Here is a 16654-nt window from a genome sequence, read left to right on the forward strand (position 1 = left end):
TGATGATGATTTTCATAACGTCTTCTCACTAAATTGACCAATTCCACTGTGACCAAGACCAATTCGAACAATGAACCACTTCTAAATTGTCAATACTTATAATGACAGGTACTAAGTTTACAATTTCTTTAGACCAATGTCATTTCATTGTTACATACTCTGAGAATATAAATCCTATTTCAGGTTCATCTCTACTGTTCATAATTTTATTCCGCATATTGCTAAATTTTACATTTCAGAATACTTTGCGTTATACTGATAGGCTGCATGACCTATTGCTTCTTAGACCACCTGTGTTTTATTTTTTTAGACTAAATGATACTATTCCATACATCTGTTTTCAGTAGGAAAATCAGTACAATAGGTATTCATGCTCCTACTAGTAGGAGAATTAGTATAATATTGTGTTCGTGCTCCTACCAGTAGGAGACTGTAGTAGGAGCACGACTTTGCATCTGTTTCGAGCAATCCAAGCTATACCAGATAGAGGCGCTCGTGCCTAAAATACCATGCGCCACATTACAAAATCGAAGATTACACAAGAAAGTGTTTTTTTTTTGTGGAATGTCTTATTTTGGCATCTGGTATAGTGGGAATTTTAATGAATAAGTAATGTAGTATTTTGAAAAATGTGATATTTTAGGCACGAGCGAGGGAAAATCGCTGCGTGGCTATAGCTACCGTCCTGCACAAAGGGAAAAATCCTCCCGACCCGTGGTCCAACTGCTATCTGGTTGCACCACGGGAACCTAAACTTACCCAGGATGGTTCAATTCTCAGACTACTTTTTTTTCTGCAACTTATTGCTCGACCCGTGGTACAACTGAAGGGCTATTGTCCAACGGGCATATGAACAATTGCTATGTTGAACCATTTGCACCATGGGGATGTAAAATTACCTTGGTCATGTGTATCAGAATAGGTACTATCATTACTGCATTTTTATAAAATTAAAAGTCTCATGAAACCCAACAACTATGTAGTTTATTCTGAATACAGTGAAACCAACAGTCCGAACCCCGATTCCACAGAGTTCAAGTGGTAGTTCAACTAGTTAAACTAATTGGACCCACCCAGTAGGACCATGGATAAACATACTTTCCAGAATTGGACTACTGATTTTGCTTCTCCGTGGTGCAACCGGTTGACGATGAGTAAACTTGCTTCCCCGTGGTGCAACCAGTTGGACATAGTAGTTGGACCACGGGTCGGGAGGAAAAAAAAGTTCATAAGATTAGTTCCTAAACCGCAATCGGTTCGCATCAAGAAGGAATTTTGCTCATACGCGTGTAGGGTGAGCACTGAAAGACTCCGGTCGTCGTCAAGCAGCTAATCATCAATTGAGTAAATAGGTAAGTATCTCTTGTAAGTATAAATATATTCAGATGTAATCTCGGTATTTCTTGCAATTTGTGGGAATTCTTGAACGAATTTCTACCACTTGGTTGAAATACTGGGCATACCGTTCAAAACGAGATCCGATTTGCTTTGGAGTCAGAATGTTCTTTATTTATCGTAGAAACATGTAGATGCCTACATGTAGCCTGTATTCTCATTATTCATACTAAATACAAATAAATATATAGGAAGTAAAGTTCTGAATTTACCGTCGAAAACTCCAAAACAAATTCCTTCGGATCTAACAAAAAATGTACTTGGAATGATTCAAGCGTAATCTAATCGCTAATATAACGCAAGCGTAATACTTGCAACATTTTTATAGTATTAACTTGCATCCAGCAGCAACACGCTTGAACGCATTCAGGTCTTCCTCGAGCAGCTAGCACAATAAAGCTCTACACCTGGAAATTCACAACTATATCTAAGAATTTTTATTATCTGGCACACCCACGACACAAAACGACAATTGAAAACATGGAGACTGTACTAGCTCCCCAGAGGTCCTCGCTTACTACCGTACGATGCCCACCAGCACCGTCGTAAAGCGTTAGGTCTGCCCTTTTAAGGACACAGCAGTACCTGTCTTGAAAAATTACACGGAAATTCTAAAGCTTATAAGGAAAAAGACCCTCTAGATATATATAAACAACCAGACCACGATAATGATGATGGTGATGATGATGATAGTATTATCCACGTATAAATAAAGATTCAAAATATGAAACGTCGTTTCCAGCAGGATTCTACATACCGATAGCTTCAACGAGGCTGTTTCCTTTCCAGCCTACTATGTACCACTACACATGAACTGTTTTACGCATCAGGGTAGTTGACACACTTATACAGCATTACGGCCTTCCGTTCTTCAGCTTTCCAAAATGACCATTTCTGTACCTCGGTATACATACAATACAAAGAATTATCGCAACCTTCAACTCAAAAGATAACTGCAATCAAGACTGGTAGGTAGAATAAAACACGGAAAGATTTCGTCTCCAATATTCGAAGAAATAGGAGTAACACTCGCATGTAATGCATGATTATCAAAGTATGTATGTCACAAGAGCATCATATGTGGTTACCAACTTGAGCACAATATCATACTCGACAATCTCCAAGTCCAAAGCCAAAAATCACATAAGATTAGATTCCTGGGACTCTAACACGATTCATCTAATTCTATATCGTCGCATATGAAACACTCATATTATCTAGATATTTGAACATTTTAAGGGCAAAAGTACAGTTGATACAAATATTCGTGACCCGAAAAAAAATATATGAATATTTTGTAGTAGCTTACGCCGAAAGCCTTCCGAAAGCCTAGAAAAGTGATGCAATAATTTTTCACTAGTTGGCGCTGTCTATTTGCATGTGTGCGTGAGCTCCTAGTGTCCGTATAAGGCTGTACCTGACACCTAAATTTGAGCCCTGAAATCTCAGAATTGGCACACTATTTCCGTTCGACTGTAGTCTCAAAAAATCGGCAATTCTAAATTGTTTCGCAAATAATAAACTCAACTATTAGTATTCTACGGATATTCTAAAAATTACAAAAAACATCACGAAAATTCGACAGTCTGATTTTTAACGCCATCTGACGAGACTTTTACCATGAGCTAACGTGAGCAGCCGCCTTAATTCAGGCTGTTACCATTTTGTCATAATAATATAAGAACATAACTTATTGTTTAACATGTTAGAAGACGACAAGAAAACTGACCGGAAGACGAAAAGATTTGCGGCGCGTCTAAAAAGTTCCAAAGGGATTATTTGCACTGATGAACCGGGACACGTATGTTTCAAATTTAAGATTTGTTTACTTTACAATTACAATGTATCTTGATATATTTCTTTCGACATTATTGTTTTATTTATAATAACAATTTCAGAATATTATATTATGTAACGTTGGACAGGCTACGGGATTAGTAAAAGAAGATATACACAACTTTATTAAAACTACTTTGCCAAATTTATCGCTTCCCAAGTTTATTGCTGAAAAGGGTGAAACTCACTCGTTCTTAGTTTTTGATAATATAGAAGATGCTTTGTTATTTTATAAAGAGAGCAATGGCAGAGCAAAACTGGATAAAGATGGGGCTCTAGTTTACATGAATTTTGTTGAAAAAGGTAAGTGACTCAAATATTCAATTCTATTCAGTCGAAAAGTTAAAACGTAATTACATAGTCCAATGTAAATATTTCCAGAGTTTAAATATTATGTATTTTAGTGTTGAAAAACTACTTTTTTGTTAGTTTACTTGATTTCGTCAATTTAAATTAATTATGACCAAATATTTCCCTTACAGTGCCAAATCTTGAAATTATTTGCGATCACGCGCATCCCAAAGGTCTCCACATACTGAATGACTTCATCACTCCAGAAGAAGAGGATTTATTCCTCAAACTTTTTGATTTTGAACAGTCGAGTAACCTAAAGAATCGGCAAGTGAGACATTACGGGTACGAGTTCAGATATGGCAGTAATGATGTAGATTTAGCATCTCCATTAGAAGCTGGCATACCGGAGGAATGTGGTGTTTTGTGGCAGAGGCTGAAGGCGCGCGGGGTGGATATTGGGGTTCCTGATCAATTGACAGTTAATAAGTACAAGCCTGGGCAAGGTAAGATATAAATATGAACTTCCGGAACATTACCACTTCAAAGCGTACCTTTTACTTTTTCCCCCAGAATTGGCTGGGTTTTTGTTACTTAGAATTATTGAATTAATACACTATTAAATTATTTGATACTATCAAACTGACAACTTTTACTTTTCTTTTTTTTGTACAATACGCATCTGTAATGATGAGGAACTGAGCTTGATTTTCAGCCCCAAATGTCCCTTCTGGTTTTGCTATGTGTTCTTTTGGTTAAATGTGGAAAAAGTACTTGTGATTGAAAAGCCCACAATTTCTGGGCAGAGAAAAAAAGTTAATTTTGAAGTGAAAAACAAGCATTTGGCACTTCTTAATAAAAAAGAATTAATTAATGTTAATGCCTAGCTACGATAATTGGTGCCTGACAAAAAATCTACCTCCTGATGTTCTATTATATGTTAATGGTCTATTGTATAGTCTATTCAATAGACCTTTAAAATTATTTTTCAATTATTGCCTCATGTATTTCCAGGTATTCCATCCCACGTTGATAAGCACAGTCCCTTCGGAGACACCATCCTCTCTGTATCACTGGGTTCTTCCGTTGTGATGGAGTGGCGACACCACAGTGGCAAGTTTGTGCCTGTGGTTGTACCAGCCAGGTCTGTGCTAGTCATGCGGGATGAGGCAAGGTAAGAAGGGAAATTGTAAGATTATTTTTTTACGTTGGACGAATTTGATAGGATATAAATTCGAAAAAGAAAGATCTAGTAAAATTAAAGGATAGTTTTGTTTATACTTGAAACGTCTCAACATTTAACTAAGTAATTAACTAAATGTAAACATACTTCAGCTGCCAGATTTGGTACATTCAAGGATTTAAAACATTTTACTTATCTATCAATGTAATACAAACTAGACTAGTGTATTTCAATACAGAAATGTAAATGTTTAGATAGTTTAATGAGGGAATTCCAATATTTAAGACACCAATTGATGTTGTTTTGTTTACATTTAGTTAAATACCTATCCAAACTAAGTATAGATAAGTAGTCTCTGAATTCCTAATAAATAATATATTATTTAATTGACAAAAAAAATATATGTGTAATATTTTTTGTTATTCTAGCTGATGTCACTTGTGTAGGGAAATGAGCTAGCATGATCACCTGGCTGGAGTGAGGTGAAGCCTCAACAAAAATAAGAAAAAAAAAGGACACTAACCTATTTGTATGATGGCTGTGTGAAAGTTCTGTTGTTCTGTCAGATGATGCAATATTTACATGTATTACACTTAAGCCTCGTTAAAATAACAGAGAAAAAAATATATAGGTAAACTCACTGTTGCCCACAGAACCTATCTACAGACTTAAGAGCCCACCGAAAAACTGTTTCCACAATATCTGATAGTGCTTATGAAACTAGGATAACACGGAACTAATCAATGTACCGCATCTTTTTTTCAGATACGACTGGCAACACGGCATACAGCCCCGAACATGGGACCCCATCATCGAGCAACGATCAGTCTCCAACAAAGAATGCCTGGTGATCACTGATGACACTTGTCCCCGGGGTACCAGACTGTCTCTGACGTTCCGTTGGACGAGGAAGGGACCGTGCCAGTGTCCGTACAGGGTGCTGTGTGACAGTCAGGAGGATATTGAGGACGATGTGGCGGCTCGCTTGGAGGATGTGCATGTTCATCAGGTGAATAGCGCATGATTTAAGAGCGTTTATACCTGCTGAGCTGGCAATGTTGCATTTTTGATAGTTTTTCTCGATTATTCAATAAAAATTGAATGAAAATTAATAATGTTGTCTGATAGAACACTTCTTAATACATAAGTTAATGTGTCTACTCCAATAATTATTCGTTATAGACTTTTATTTTCTTTTAAAACCAGTCATAAACATTAATTCGTTTTTAAAGAATATAAAAGTTAATCTCGAATAAGTATTGGAGTAGACACATTAACTTATATTATATTAAGATTATCTATCAGAAAACATTTTTAATTTTCATTCAATTTTTATAATCGAGAAAAACGAACAAAAATGCAACATTGCCAGCTCAGCAGGTATAAACGCTCTTAAAATTGAAATAGTATTGTATTGGAAACCTATAAATGCAAAACTTTGTGAGTGTCAGTCGAACCATTTGATTCCTGACCCACCGTGGAAAGTTCTCACATTAACTCATATTAAATTCCCTTGTCAAGCAATGCAATGTCACTATGACTTTTTCTACGAGAAGGTTCCATAGTGGGTCACGATTCAGTTGGTTCGATAGTTATGTGTGGGTTTGTTTCTCTTGTACATATTTGGATGTCATTTGGTATGTAGATGGCTAGATTTCGGTTAATCGAGCATCCCAACATGCACACGGCCCGAGATGTATACTAGAAACAAATTACGGCCTATTTACAAAACAAACCTTTGCTTTTTGATTTTGGTTGATTTAACATAAAATTTGGCTCCGGTGTTCTTCGTATATGTAACAGAACAGCGCGATATTTTCTGAGAATACCCATGGCAAAATCCTAGCATTCCTATTCAACCTCCAGGCTCTAATGTTACATGGAAAAAATGTCTAAAGAATAGTTGACAATGCCAGGTGTACGAGCAGATAGCGGGTCACTTCAGCACGACGCGGCACAAGCCGTGGCCGCGCGTCGTGGCCTTCATGGAACAGGTCCCCGCCGGCGCGCTCGTGCTGGACCTGGGCTGTGGCAACGGGAAGAATATACTCGCCAGGGATGATATCTTACAGGTCAGCTATTATTGCCTGTTCAGCTACTATTACCTGATTAGTTGCTATGGCCACGTCAGAGACTATTGCCTGGTCAGCTAGGCTGCGGCTCCACTGAACTGAGGCGGAGACGAGCGGAGCGGAGAGGAGACGTGTTGGGATCGATCTCCTCTCCGCTCCGCTCGTCTCTGCCTCAGTGGAGCCGCAGCCTTATATTATTATTATTATTTCCTGATCAGCTGCTATTACCAGTTCCCTGATCAGCTGCTATTACCAGTTACCTAGTCAGCTTCTATTAACTGGTCAGCTACTATATTAGGTACCTAGTTAAGTATACTATTGCCTGATCAGCTGCTATTACCAGTTACCTAGTCAGCTTCTATTAACTGGTCAGCTACTATATTAGGTACCTAGTTAAGTATACTATTGCCTGATCAGCGTCTATTACCAGTTACTTTGTCAGCTGCTAGTATCCTGTCAGGTCTATGATGAAGGAAAATATCCCTCCACGCCTCTACCCCTTCAAAGACGTCAATAGTGTGTGTGAAGTTCCCAATCCGCACTGGGCCCGCGTGGGAACTACGGCCTAACTCTCATTGTATTGGAGACACACCACACCACTATTCATCGCGGCTTTAGTAAAATGCGGGAATTTAAATTCAATTGCCAAAGATTCACGTGATGCCAGTAAAAAAAAAAATTACAGATAGCAGGCGAGCGCAGCAGCGGGTTACTGTCAGAGTGCCGGCAACGCGTGTGCGCGTGCGGCGGCCCCGCGGACTGCGTGCGCCTGGACCTGGCCGCGGCGCCGCTAAGGGACGCCTGCGCCGACGCACTCATCTGCATCGCTGTTATACACCATTTCAGCAGTCGGGTAAGTACTTTTTTTTTTTTGGCTGAGTCGATAGATTGAGCCAGCGTCGTTTATTTAGCCAGCTTTATAATTGTTGTTCATCGTTACATCGATAAAATTTCATGGGTTTTATCTATGGTTATTTAATTTTTGTCTTACAAACTAGTCTGTCAAACTAGTTCGGTTAATTCGACCACGACTAATAAGACAACCAAAACTGGCGGTGGACGATTTGTCTCAATCCGGCAGTTTGTAATATGTATTTATTAAATAAAAAAAATAACCCGCATATTTCACGCCTGTTTCCTTTTGGTTTATACCCGCCTTCCACTGCAAGCGAAGCGGACTAAGTACGGAACAGGGTCCGTTTACCTCGCACAGATGTTTCCTCTAAATAAGCTTGTTACTCCGGCCCGCTTAGCCCGTTACCTCCGTTTCCGCTTAGTACTATATTAACTATTCCCTTATATAATAATAACTTTCACACACGTCAAATAACTTACAAATACACAAAAACGTTGTATTGTAACTTATAATTGTGGTACAACTGTAAATTTACTGTAGTTCAAGCATAGAAAACAAAAAAAAAATATATATAATTTATTCCAGTCACGAAGGCTCCAAGCCGTCTCCACGATATCCCGCCTCCTCCGTCCCGGCGGTCGTGCGCTTATCACCGTCTGGTCCAAAGACCAGACTAAGTCCAACTACCTCTTGAAAACCAAGGAACCGCCCCAACAGGAAGTCAGGGTCGACTTCGGAGGAATCAACCTCCCTGTCCATGAGAACAGAACACAATTCCAACATCAAGACTTATTAGTCCCTTGGAAATTAAGAAACGTAAACGAAAACAAACCAACGACTACTCAGAATACCCTTCTAAGGTATTACCACGTGTTCGAAGAAGGTGAATTAGATAGACTTTGCGATGAAACGGGTGATTTGGTTGTTGAAAACAGTTTCTACGAAGAAGGGAATTGGTGTGTTATTTGTAGAAAGAAATAAATAAATAGTAGCAATTTCGCTTTTTTTATTCGTAAATTTCATGTCTACAAAATTATATAAAATTTTAAACCTTTGAACGCCAGAGTCAACCAGTCGTGACTACTCGTGACAGTCAATAAAATGCCTGACACGCCAGAGTCATCAATGACCAACATCCAACTCTAAATTAATCCTTCCGCGATGGAATTAAAAATCAAGTTGATTTGTCGCTGGTTTTTCTGTGGCGTACAAAGCACGTCACTAGTCACTTCGTTTGTCTTGTGGAGGTGAAAAGGTTAAAAAAAGTCGCCATACATTTCAAGTTTTGTTCTGACGGTCGGACGCGTTAATACTTAAAATGTTAGGTATGAGTAATTTTCAATTCGCAAGTTGTTTTTACACTAGAAGATTTGCAGCTTGACTAAAGATTCTAAACGATTTATATTACTATTGTTTGACGTCATCAACATTATTATTTAGCCTTCGTAATAATTTAAATGAACTGAAAAACAATTTAAAATTAACCTACAAAAACTTAACAACGGATATCTCGCTTAAGTCGAATAAAATTAGAGTTTAAAATAAGTTTAAATATTGCACAGATAAGGAACTTTTATTCAAAAAAACGCCTGTCGCAATGTACCAGTGTTGCCAGTACTAAAACTTTAAACTCCCCTAAAAATCTGGTCAAGCTTCAAGTCAATCTTCTAAAATCAGGGCTTCATAAGAGCCAATTGCAACAACGGCAACACAGAGATTGTCGACAAATCTGCTAGTACGGCGTCAACGTTCTGCAATGTGTTCACTTGGAATATGTTTTCTTTCCTGAAGCTCAGTATTGCCAGAGCTAATAAAGGCAGGATTTCGAGGGAATCATAACCCAATATGGCGTCCCATAGTAGCAGCAGTTGGTCGGGGGGCAGGTGCCCGCTGAATGCACGCATCAACCATTTGAATACCACTCTGATTCTGAAAGAACAAGATTTTAATTTTTACTTGATTTTTTTAAGTTAGTTATCACAATAGCAGCAGAAGGGCTACTACGAAACTCGAAGTTCGTATCGTACCGTCACTCTCGCTCTCGTATTAAATAGTATAAGTGTCGGAGGGACCGCACGACACCAACTTTTCGAGTTTCGTAGCAGCCCTGCAGGCACAATAGTAGGTACCATAGTGCGAATAAGATACACTGCATTGTGTTTAAAAATAAAACTGATTGTCTTACACAAATAGATGTTTATGGGCGGTTGTGATCTCTCACCATCAGGCGACCCACTTGCTCGTTTGCCATCCAGTCGAATAAAAAAAATCAAGTACCCACATTTTTTCGCAGAGTGGCGCCACTGTTTTTGTTTTTCTAGTTCAAATTCTACGAGTATTTAAAATATTTTGAAAACATTCGGAATAATTTGGGCTAATTCGAAATTCGAAGTTCGTGTCTTACCGTCCCTCTCCATCTCGTATTAAATAATATAATCGTCAGCGGGACGGCAAGATACGAAGTTCGAATTCTGCACTTCGTAGTAGGTAGGTATAGTCTGTCAAAAAAGAGAAGAAATTAAAAAGTGGCAACACTATAGTGTCCTCCCTTTTTGCTTTGACAGGGTTTGAAAGGGATGACACTACAGTGTTGCCACTTTTTAATTTCTTCTCTTTTTTGACAGACTATATAGCGCCTGCGACCTACATATGGTATCGCTTAGTGTCTTTTCAACGTTGTCCAGCGCAGCGTTGGATTAATAAATTAATAATACTAAGTAAGACCATACTTATAACATATTTATGGATTTAAAATTACATTACAATAGATACAATAACTTACGGATTTATGTTTATATTTCTAAAATGTATCCAGAGCAACGGTTCGTTCGCTTCTAACAGCCGCTCATACAGCAAACACAGCGATACTATACCCTGTAATAATTTGATAAAGATATAGTGCAATATACTGTATGAGCAAAAAGTACCTAATTAAATATCTATCATCATCAGCTAGAACATTCACTGTGCCTTGTTAGTCATTTCGACAGGTTCTTGTTATGTGTAGGTAACGAATAGAACTACAAATATTAGAAAGAATACGAGCATTTGACATTAAGCTACTCTAGTGAGCAAATATAGAAACTCGAACATCCTACATTGCGCCATCGAAGTTTCTCAACTCTGACGCATATATATACATCCTTCGAAGCTCTTCCTTCGGACTTCGGTCTCCAGGCATCATCATCATCATCATCCCAGCCTATATACGTCCCACTGCACGGCACAGGCCTCCTCTCGGAATGAGAGGGCTTGGGCAGTAGTTCCCACGCGGGCCCAGTGCGGATTGGGAACTTCACACTCACCGTTGAATTGCTTCGCAGGTTTGTTGTGCAGGTTTCCTCACGATGTTTTCCTTCACCGTAAAGCTCGCTCCAGGCATAACATCAGACTATAGAGAGATCTGTCTGTTAATGACCTACCCCCACAATTAGTTGGAAAACAAATTGAAAACAAGTTGGAAAACCCCCGACTTTGTCACATCAAACTTCAATATCTCGAAAACGGCTGAACCGATTTTGATGAAACATCGCTAGAAAACCTGATTTAAAATAAAAAAAAAACGCATTCAAATCGGTCCACCCGTTTAAGAACTACGGTGCCACAGACAGACACAGATAGACAGACCACAGACACACATAGCGGTCAAAGTTATAACACCCCTCTTTTTGCGTCGGGGGTTAAAAATGTAATAGTCTTAAAAAAAACTACAAGTTTGAAGTTGGTGCCTCAGCAGGATCCAGCAGAAATGGACCTTATATTATGTATATAGGGGAGGGTAGTAGCTACACGACTAGGTCCACTCCTAATGAAACTCAACTGAAGTACCGACTCCCAACATGTAGAAAATTATTTTCATGGTTTTTTTGGAGGCTTACATTTTTGGCTCAATATATATTTTTTATATTACGGAGGTGTGGAGATCAAGAAAGGCCTTTGCAGTGAGACACTACTCCTGGCTAGATAAAAAAAGATGATTCCGCAGTTTTTAAAAGAATACTTTCCCCATCCTTAGCAAATACATTTCGGCTATCCTAACTCAAAATAGGTAGAGCGGATTTTTTGCAGTAAATCTATATTCTCACTTGTGGATGAGTGGAAATGTAATGTAGCCGATGCCAGTAGCGGATGTAGAAAGCACGAAACGTGTAGTACAGCTGGACAGGGTCGTCGTACAGGTAACAGAACGGTGTTGCTGAAATAAATAAAGATTGATTGATAGAGACAACCAGTTGGCAACACTGACATTATTTTGTCTATTACTTACAGTCGAACAAATTGAATCATGTGCCAAGGTGGAACCTTTGTGCCACTAAAGTTAAGCTAAAATGATACTACTTGTGGACCCACCCTAATGTTATTACAGTGTTGCCGGGTAAATTTTCCGCGTTTTTGTGGCGCTTTTTTTGCCATTACCGTTTCGACAATTATGAAAAGAGATGATGCTCATGGTTAAATTTTCATGAAAACAAAACACTCTGGCCCATAAACTATCTATATGCCAAAAATTACGTCAATCCGTCTCTCCATTTCGAGGTGAAAGACGGACAAACATACAAACACACACACTTTCGCATTTATAGTATTAGTATGGATACAATTTTACAATAGGTGTCAACTCACTCCCTGCAAACCGCGTCAGCTAGCGTAGGCCCTAACCTAGCTGTCAAAACGCTCCAATATATATCCTGGTGCTAGCACAACGTACAGCGTCATACTCACCATACATAGAGAACCCGTGGAACGGTATGACGCCGCTGGGCGGGAACGCCGTGAGGCGGTCGGGCGCGAGCCGGCCGCGCACCGCGACCTGCAGCGGAGTCCCCGCCCCGGCCGCCGCCGACAGCGCCGCGCGCACCGACCCGTCGCGCGAGAAGCACAGCATCACCTGGGACCGGGACCGAACATGCTGGAAGATCTTTGCCTTTGGCATACACGGATTACTTCAAAATATATAGGGTTTAAAAAAGTAAAAAACATGCTTTAAAGCTGGAAACAGTGTTGCGTGCTGACCGTCAGCGCTGACCGTCGGTTGCGAAAATTCATTCAGTGCTACGCTGACGGCGTGGGACGCGTGTGTACAGTTCACAGGTCGGTCGCTCCGCCAGCGAAGCACTGAACGCATCCATACAATCTCATAGCTCGTCGGTCGACCGACGACGCGCGACCAACGAGCCGGACCGACGGCTCGACCGATCGTAGGTACGCGCGCACCAAATCACGCGCGTACCGTCAGCGTATCTGTGTGCGCATTCATAGACTCTCATAGATATAGCAAGGCTGACAGACGGTTTTTACGATTAGGTACATTAAGCAAAAGTTCAAAAAAAGTTGCTAAGTTACCTGATAAAGTAGGTCCTCGAACACGAAGTACTGGTCATCGTTGGAAGCGGTCAGTTGGACATCCTTGAAGATGAGCTTGTCTATCATCAAGTCCACCTCAAGCACGCTCGCCTTCAGTTGCGCGAACAGCGCCGCTTGCTGTCAACGGGTTTAGATCAACATTCAAATTCAGACAAGGAAATAATAGCATAGAATAGAGAGAGAGAAGTTATGGTAGTCTTTCAGTAGCATCGTAGCTCCAAGAATGATGGGTCGATTCCGATGCATTTTTTTAAATTGAAAGCTAGTTTAATAGAGACGATTGTTAGCTAAATTTAATTAAAATAGGTTCATCCGTTTTTGAGATATTTAACTTTGAAATGAGAATGTTGGATGATTTTCAACATTTCTCTACGTTGGTCCGGTTTTTTACTATTTGATCTGATGATATTGAGTGGCGGACTAACAGTGAGGCGGAAAGGGCGACCCACCATGGACCTGTAGTCCCGGGGGTCTTCCAAATGACACAAGTTCTCTTCTCCTGAACGAGGCTAAAATACGCTAGTACTTCATCATCATCACCTTCTATGGCTCGAAGGGGTGTCTGGCTGTCATTCATGTTCTCAAACGGGAATATTCGGGTCTCAAACGGATTATTGGCGGTAGGTAGATCGAAGGAACTATTGCGTTTTTTTTTGCACTAATACCGTCACCAGGATGAAGGAAGAACTACGTTTAAATTATCTCTTGTGAAAGGCTTAGTCCGACACTGTATCTGAAGTCGCTGTCGCTACCAACCTGTTGCCTGATGTCGGAGCCAAGCACAAGCGCCCAGAGCGTGGCTCGCAGACACTGCGGACTGCCCTTCTTCAGGTACTCCTGTATGACGGGAGCGTAGGCCAACGCCGCGACCCGCTCCCCCAGCCCCACGCGCTCGGCCTCCAGCGTGGCGAAGCCCGGCACCGGGCTCGGCATGGACGGGTTCACGCCCAGAAGCGGCTCCCCGGATGCCCATTCGGGGTACACCTTGCGCTGGGAAGAACAGGTAATTAAATCCAAGCATATGGTGTTTCCACCAGAGATGTGCATCTGCATATAGGGAGGTGCATTTATAGATTTAATTCTGTATCTTAGTCCAGTTCTATTTATTTTCTTTTACGCCAGGCACCCCCTTGCACCCCAATCTCGGCGCCCGCGCGCCTATGTGCGAGGATGTGTTGTGAGGCGAGGAATATGTCATTAATCAATAGAAACGTTACATTACCTATCTGTGCTCCGCCACGCTGTTTGAGATGAGCGGAGCGAGGATAGGTAAATGAAGCGTTGCTATTGGTTCATGACAAACACAATCCTCGCGACATGTGCGAGCACATCTGTGATGAAAGCACAGCCTAAGCATGCGACAGTGGGCAACGGCGCTCTCGTTACAAATTACGCTACGAACTCTAGATGCCAGCTCTGCGATTGGAACTACGGGATTGCCTGGGAGACTCCAGTAATAACGGTCAACCTCCCGATCTCCGCCGGGTTGCAAAAATTTCTCCGATTTTTCTAAAATTTTACGCATCCATTGCTCGCAACGTCGCTACTCGCTTGCTATGCGCGCCGCTGTCGGTTTAAACTTTTATGATTTTGTGGTAAAACCGTCAATGATCAGATCAGAGATCAGATGCTGCTCGAAGGCCAAGTACCTACACGGCCAACCGGCCAACATAACACACGATATGATAGCATTCATAATCATAAATATAAAGCTGTATTTGTATTTAAACCAGCAAATTACCAATTCATCCAATGTTTTCACTTGTAGAGGTAAATGTGCAAATTCCCATTTTGGTTCGTCTCTAAAAAACAAAGAAGTGATAATTACTTCATCATGAATAATAAACAAACAATCTAAGTAATTAAATTAAAGATGTAAATAATACGTATATAATGTTCTGCGTGATTTTATACCATCAAATTGTGTAATTTAATTATTCAAAGTAACAACTAAAGATACAAAAATCTATAGTAAAATTTCATCCTTGTTTTGGAAAATACTCACTCTCTCGTAAAAGGAACATAGCCGGATAATGTTAACAATACTTCTAAAAAGTCTTTTGGTGCATAAACAGGTCTATATTTTGATAAATCTGAAACAAATACACATTTCAAGTTAATTATAGAAACCAACATATTTTTTATGACATAAGAATCGACAAAGGATAAATTTGCCGAAGTAGCAATGTTCATTCAAAAAACATTCCAAAAAAACCGCGTATGGGTTTGCGAGATGCTATAACCAATAGGAAAAAGCTTGTCAGTGTCAATGGGTCTATTTCACAATGGCATAACTGTAAAGTGGAAACATTTTACCCTTTTTCACGAAATGGGTCCCAAATTAACGATCGTGACCGTACATCAAAGTGCACGGACTCGATTTTGGACAAGACGTCCCATTTTGGGAATAGCGTCAGTAAAGTAAAGACTGTGATTGTGATGCTGGTTTTCTTACCTAAGCGCTTTTGCGGGATAAAGTATATGAACAGACGAAATAATTTCATTTATACATTTGTGACCGTTATTTTCTTGTGAAATGTGTTGCCAATCCTATTTTTTAATTTCCCGCAATTACATGCTGCCACGATTAGCTTGTCCTAGTCCAGTCCTAGTCTAAAATATTATGAGTTAAATATAACACTTGCCTAATGTGTAAGTGCTAAGCTCATTCCACTTGTCCGCTAACTCCTCCTGTTCACTCTGAGGTCGTATCTTGGCTAAAGAGGTTTCCAGGTCAGAACACATCGAGTTTAAAGATTTATGTATCCTCTTCTCCCATTGAGCGCTGGCTTTTTGTAACGATGTTAAGGGATCCATTTTCTAAAAATAAAAGCTTACTGTAACAAAACCTACTGGGTCTGGAATTTTGTTTAAATTAAAGAATCTCACTCACAAATTTTAATACACAATGTTAAACTGAAGTAATATGTATTGTTTTATAATAATTAATTTAAATACTCACATTTTGTTTACTCTGAGTCCGTACCCAATGAAACACTGTGTTCCTTAACTTTGTGTCTAATCCCTTCTCCTTCATTGCTTGTTGCAAAGTTTGTTTAAAGTCCTCTTTGTTTACATTCGGCGATGATACTAGTTTCTTCAAATAGGAATAGGTACGAAAGTTAAACATTTTCTCTATAATTATATAACTTATTCATAATCTCAAATACTTGCCTGGACATCACTGTAAAATGATTTGTATATTGACAGGTTTTTGATTTCTTCTGCTAATTTTAGAGCAGTGTGATGAATTGCTTCATCTTTTAAATCTTCCATTTTGACTACCGAGGGGACTACTCTATTATAATTTTGGCAAATAAAATAACAGATATACAATGTTTATTTTTTTTGTAAAAAAACATATTTCACTTTCAAGACCGATACTGTTGCTGTGGTAACAAACAAACAAGTATTTCATAGAAGTGTTGTTTAACCGTTGATGTTGTTTTTAATATGTTTATCCATCAAAAAAAATATCAAGATAAATTATTACGAATGTCTTCATGAAAATTACGAGTTTTCATTTCAAGCGTAACGTATTTAGCACTACTTAGTCCGAACTACGTTGGTATTCATGTCTACGTGATGTTTAGTGTGTGAAATGTACATTTCGGACATTGAGCAATCAGCTGTCTGTCTCCTCCCATTTGACATTTG

General features: G+C 39.6%; 2 protein-coding genes across 2 annotated transcripts; one reads left to right on the forward strand and one right to left on the reverse strand.

The window, feature by feature from the left end:
* Nucleotides 1-3057: 3057 nt before the first annotated feature.
* Nucleotides 3058-8628, forward strand: LOC141445328 (tRNA (carboxymethyluridine(34)-5-O)-methyltransferase alkbh8; the record flags this gene model as incomplete). Its single annotated transcript, XM_074111131.1, is given in 8 exon segments — nt 3058-3196; nt 3294-3534; nt 3714-4028; nt 4537-4696; nt 5471-5714; nt 6622-6777; nt 7463-7630; nt 8219-8628. Coding segments are annotated over 8 exon segments (1779 nt in total). The 3' UTR covers nt 8615-8628.
* LOC141445332 (TBC1 domain family member 19) lies at nt 8616-16534 on the reverse strand. Its single transcript, XM_074111136.1, has 11 exons — nt 16172-16534; nt 15960-16094; nt 15643-15817; nt 15003-15090; nt 14739-14799; nt 13754-13987; nt 12977-13114; nt 12356-12521; nt 11719-11828; nt 10416-10507; nt 8616-9562 (listed from the first exon to the last, which is right to left on the reverse strand). The coding sequence occupies exons 1-11, from the start codon at nt 16271-16273 to the stop codon at nt 9307-9309; spliced, it is 1557 nt and encodes a 518-aa protein (XP_073967237.1). The 5' UTR covers nt 16274-16534; the 3' UTR covers nt 8616-9306.
* Between the last annotated feature and the right edge of the window lie 120 nt (nt 16535-16654).

The sequence above is a fragment of the Choristoneura fumiferana genome, chromosome 2 (genome assembly GCF_025370935.1).
Source record: "Choristoneura fumiferana chromosome 2, NRCan_CFum_1, whole genome shotgun sequence".
Taxonomy (NCBI): domain Eukaryota; kingdom Metazoa; phylum Arthropoda; class Insecta; order Lepidoptera; family Tortricidae; genus Choristoneura; species Choristoneura fumiferana.

Bases quoted from the DNA above. Each gene is read 5' to 3' on its own strand.
- LOC141445332 (XM_074111136.1), bottom strand. From the start codon at position 16,273: ATGGAAGATTTAAAAGATGAAGCAATTCATCACACTGCTCTAAAATTA. The intron at 16,095-16,171 runs GCAAGTATTTGA...TCCTATTTGAAG, and splicing joins CATTTTACAGTGATGTCCAG to AAACTAGTATCATCGCCGAA. The intron at 11,829-12,355 runs GTGAGTATGACG...TATTTATTTCAG, and splicing joins CCACGGGTTCTCTATGTATG to CAACACCGTTCTGTTACCTG.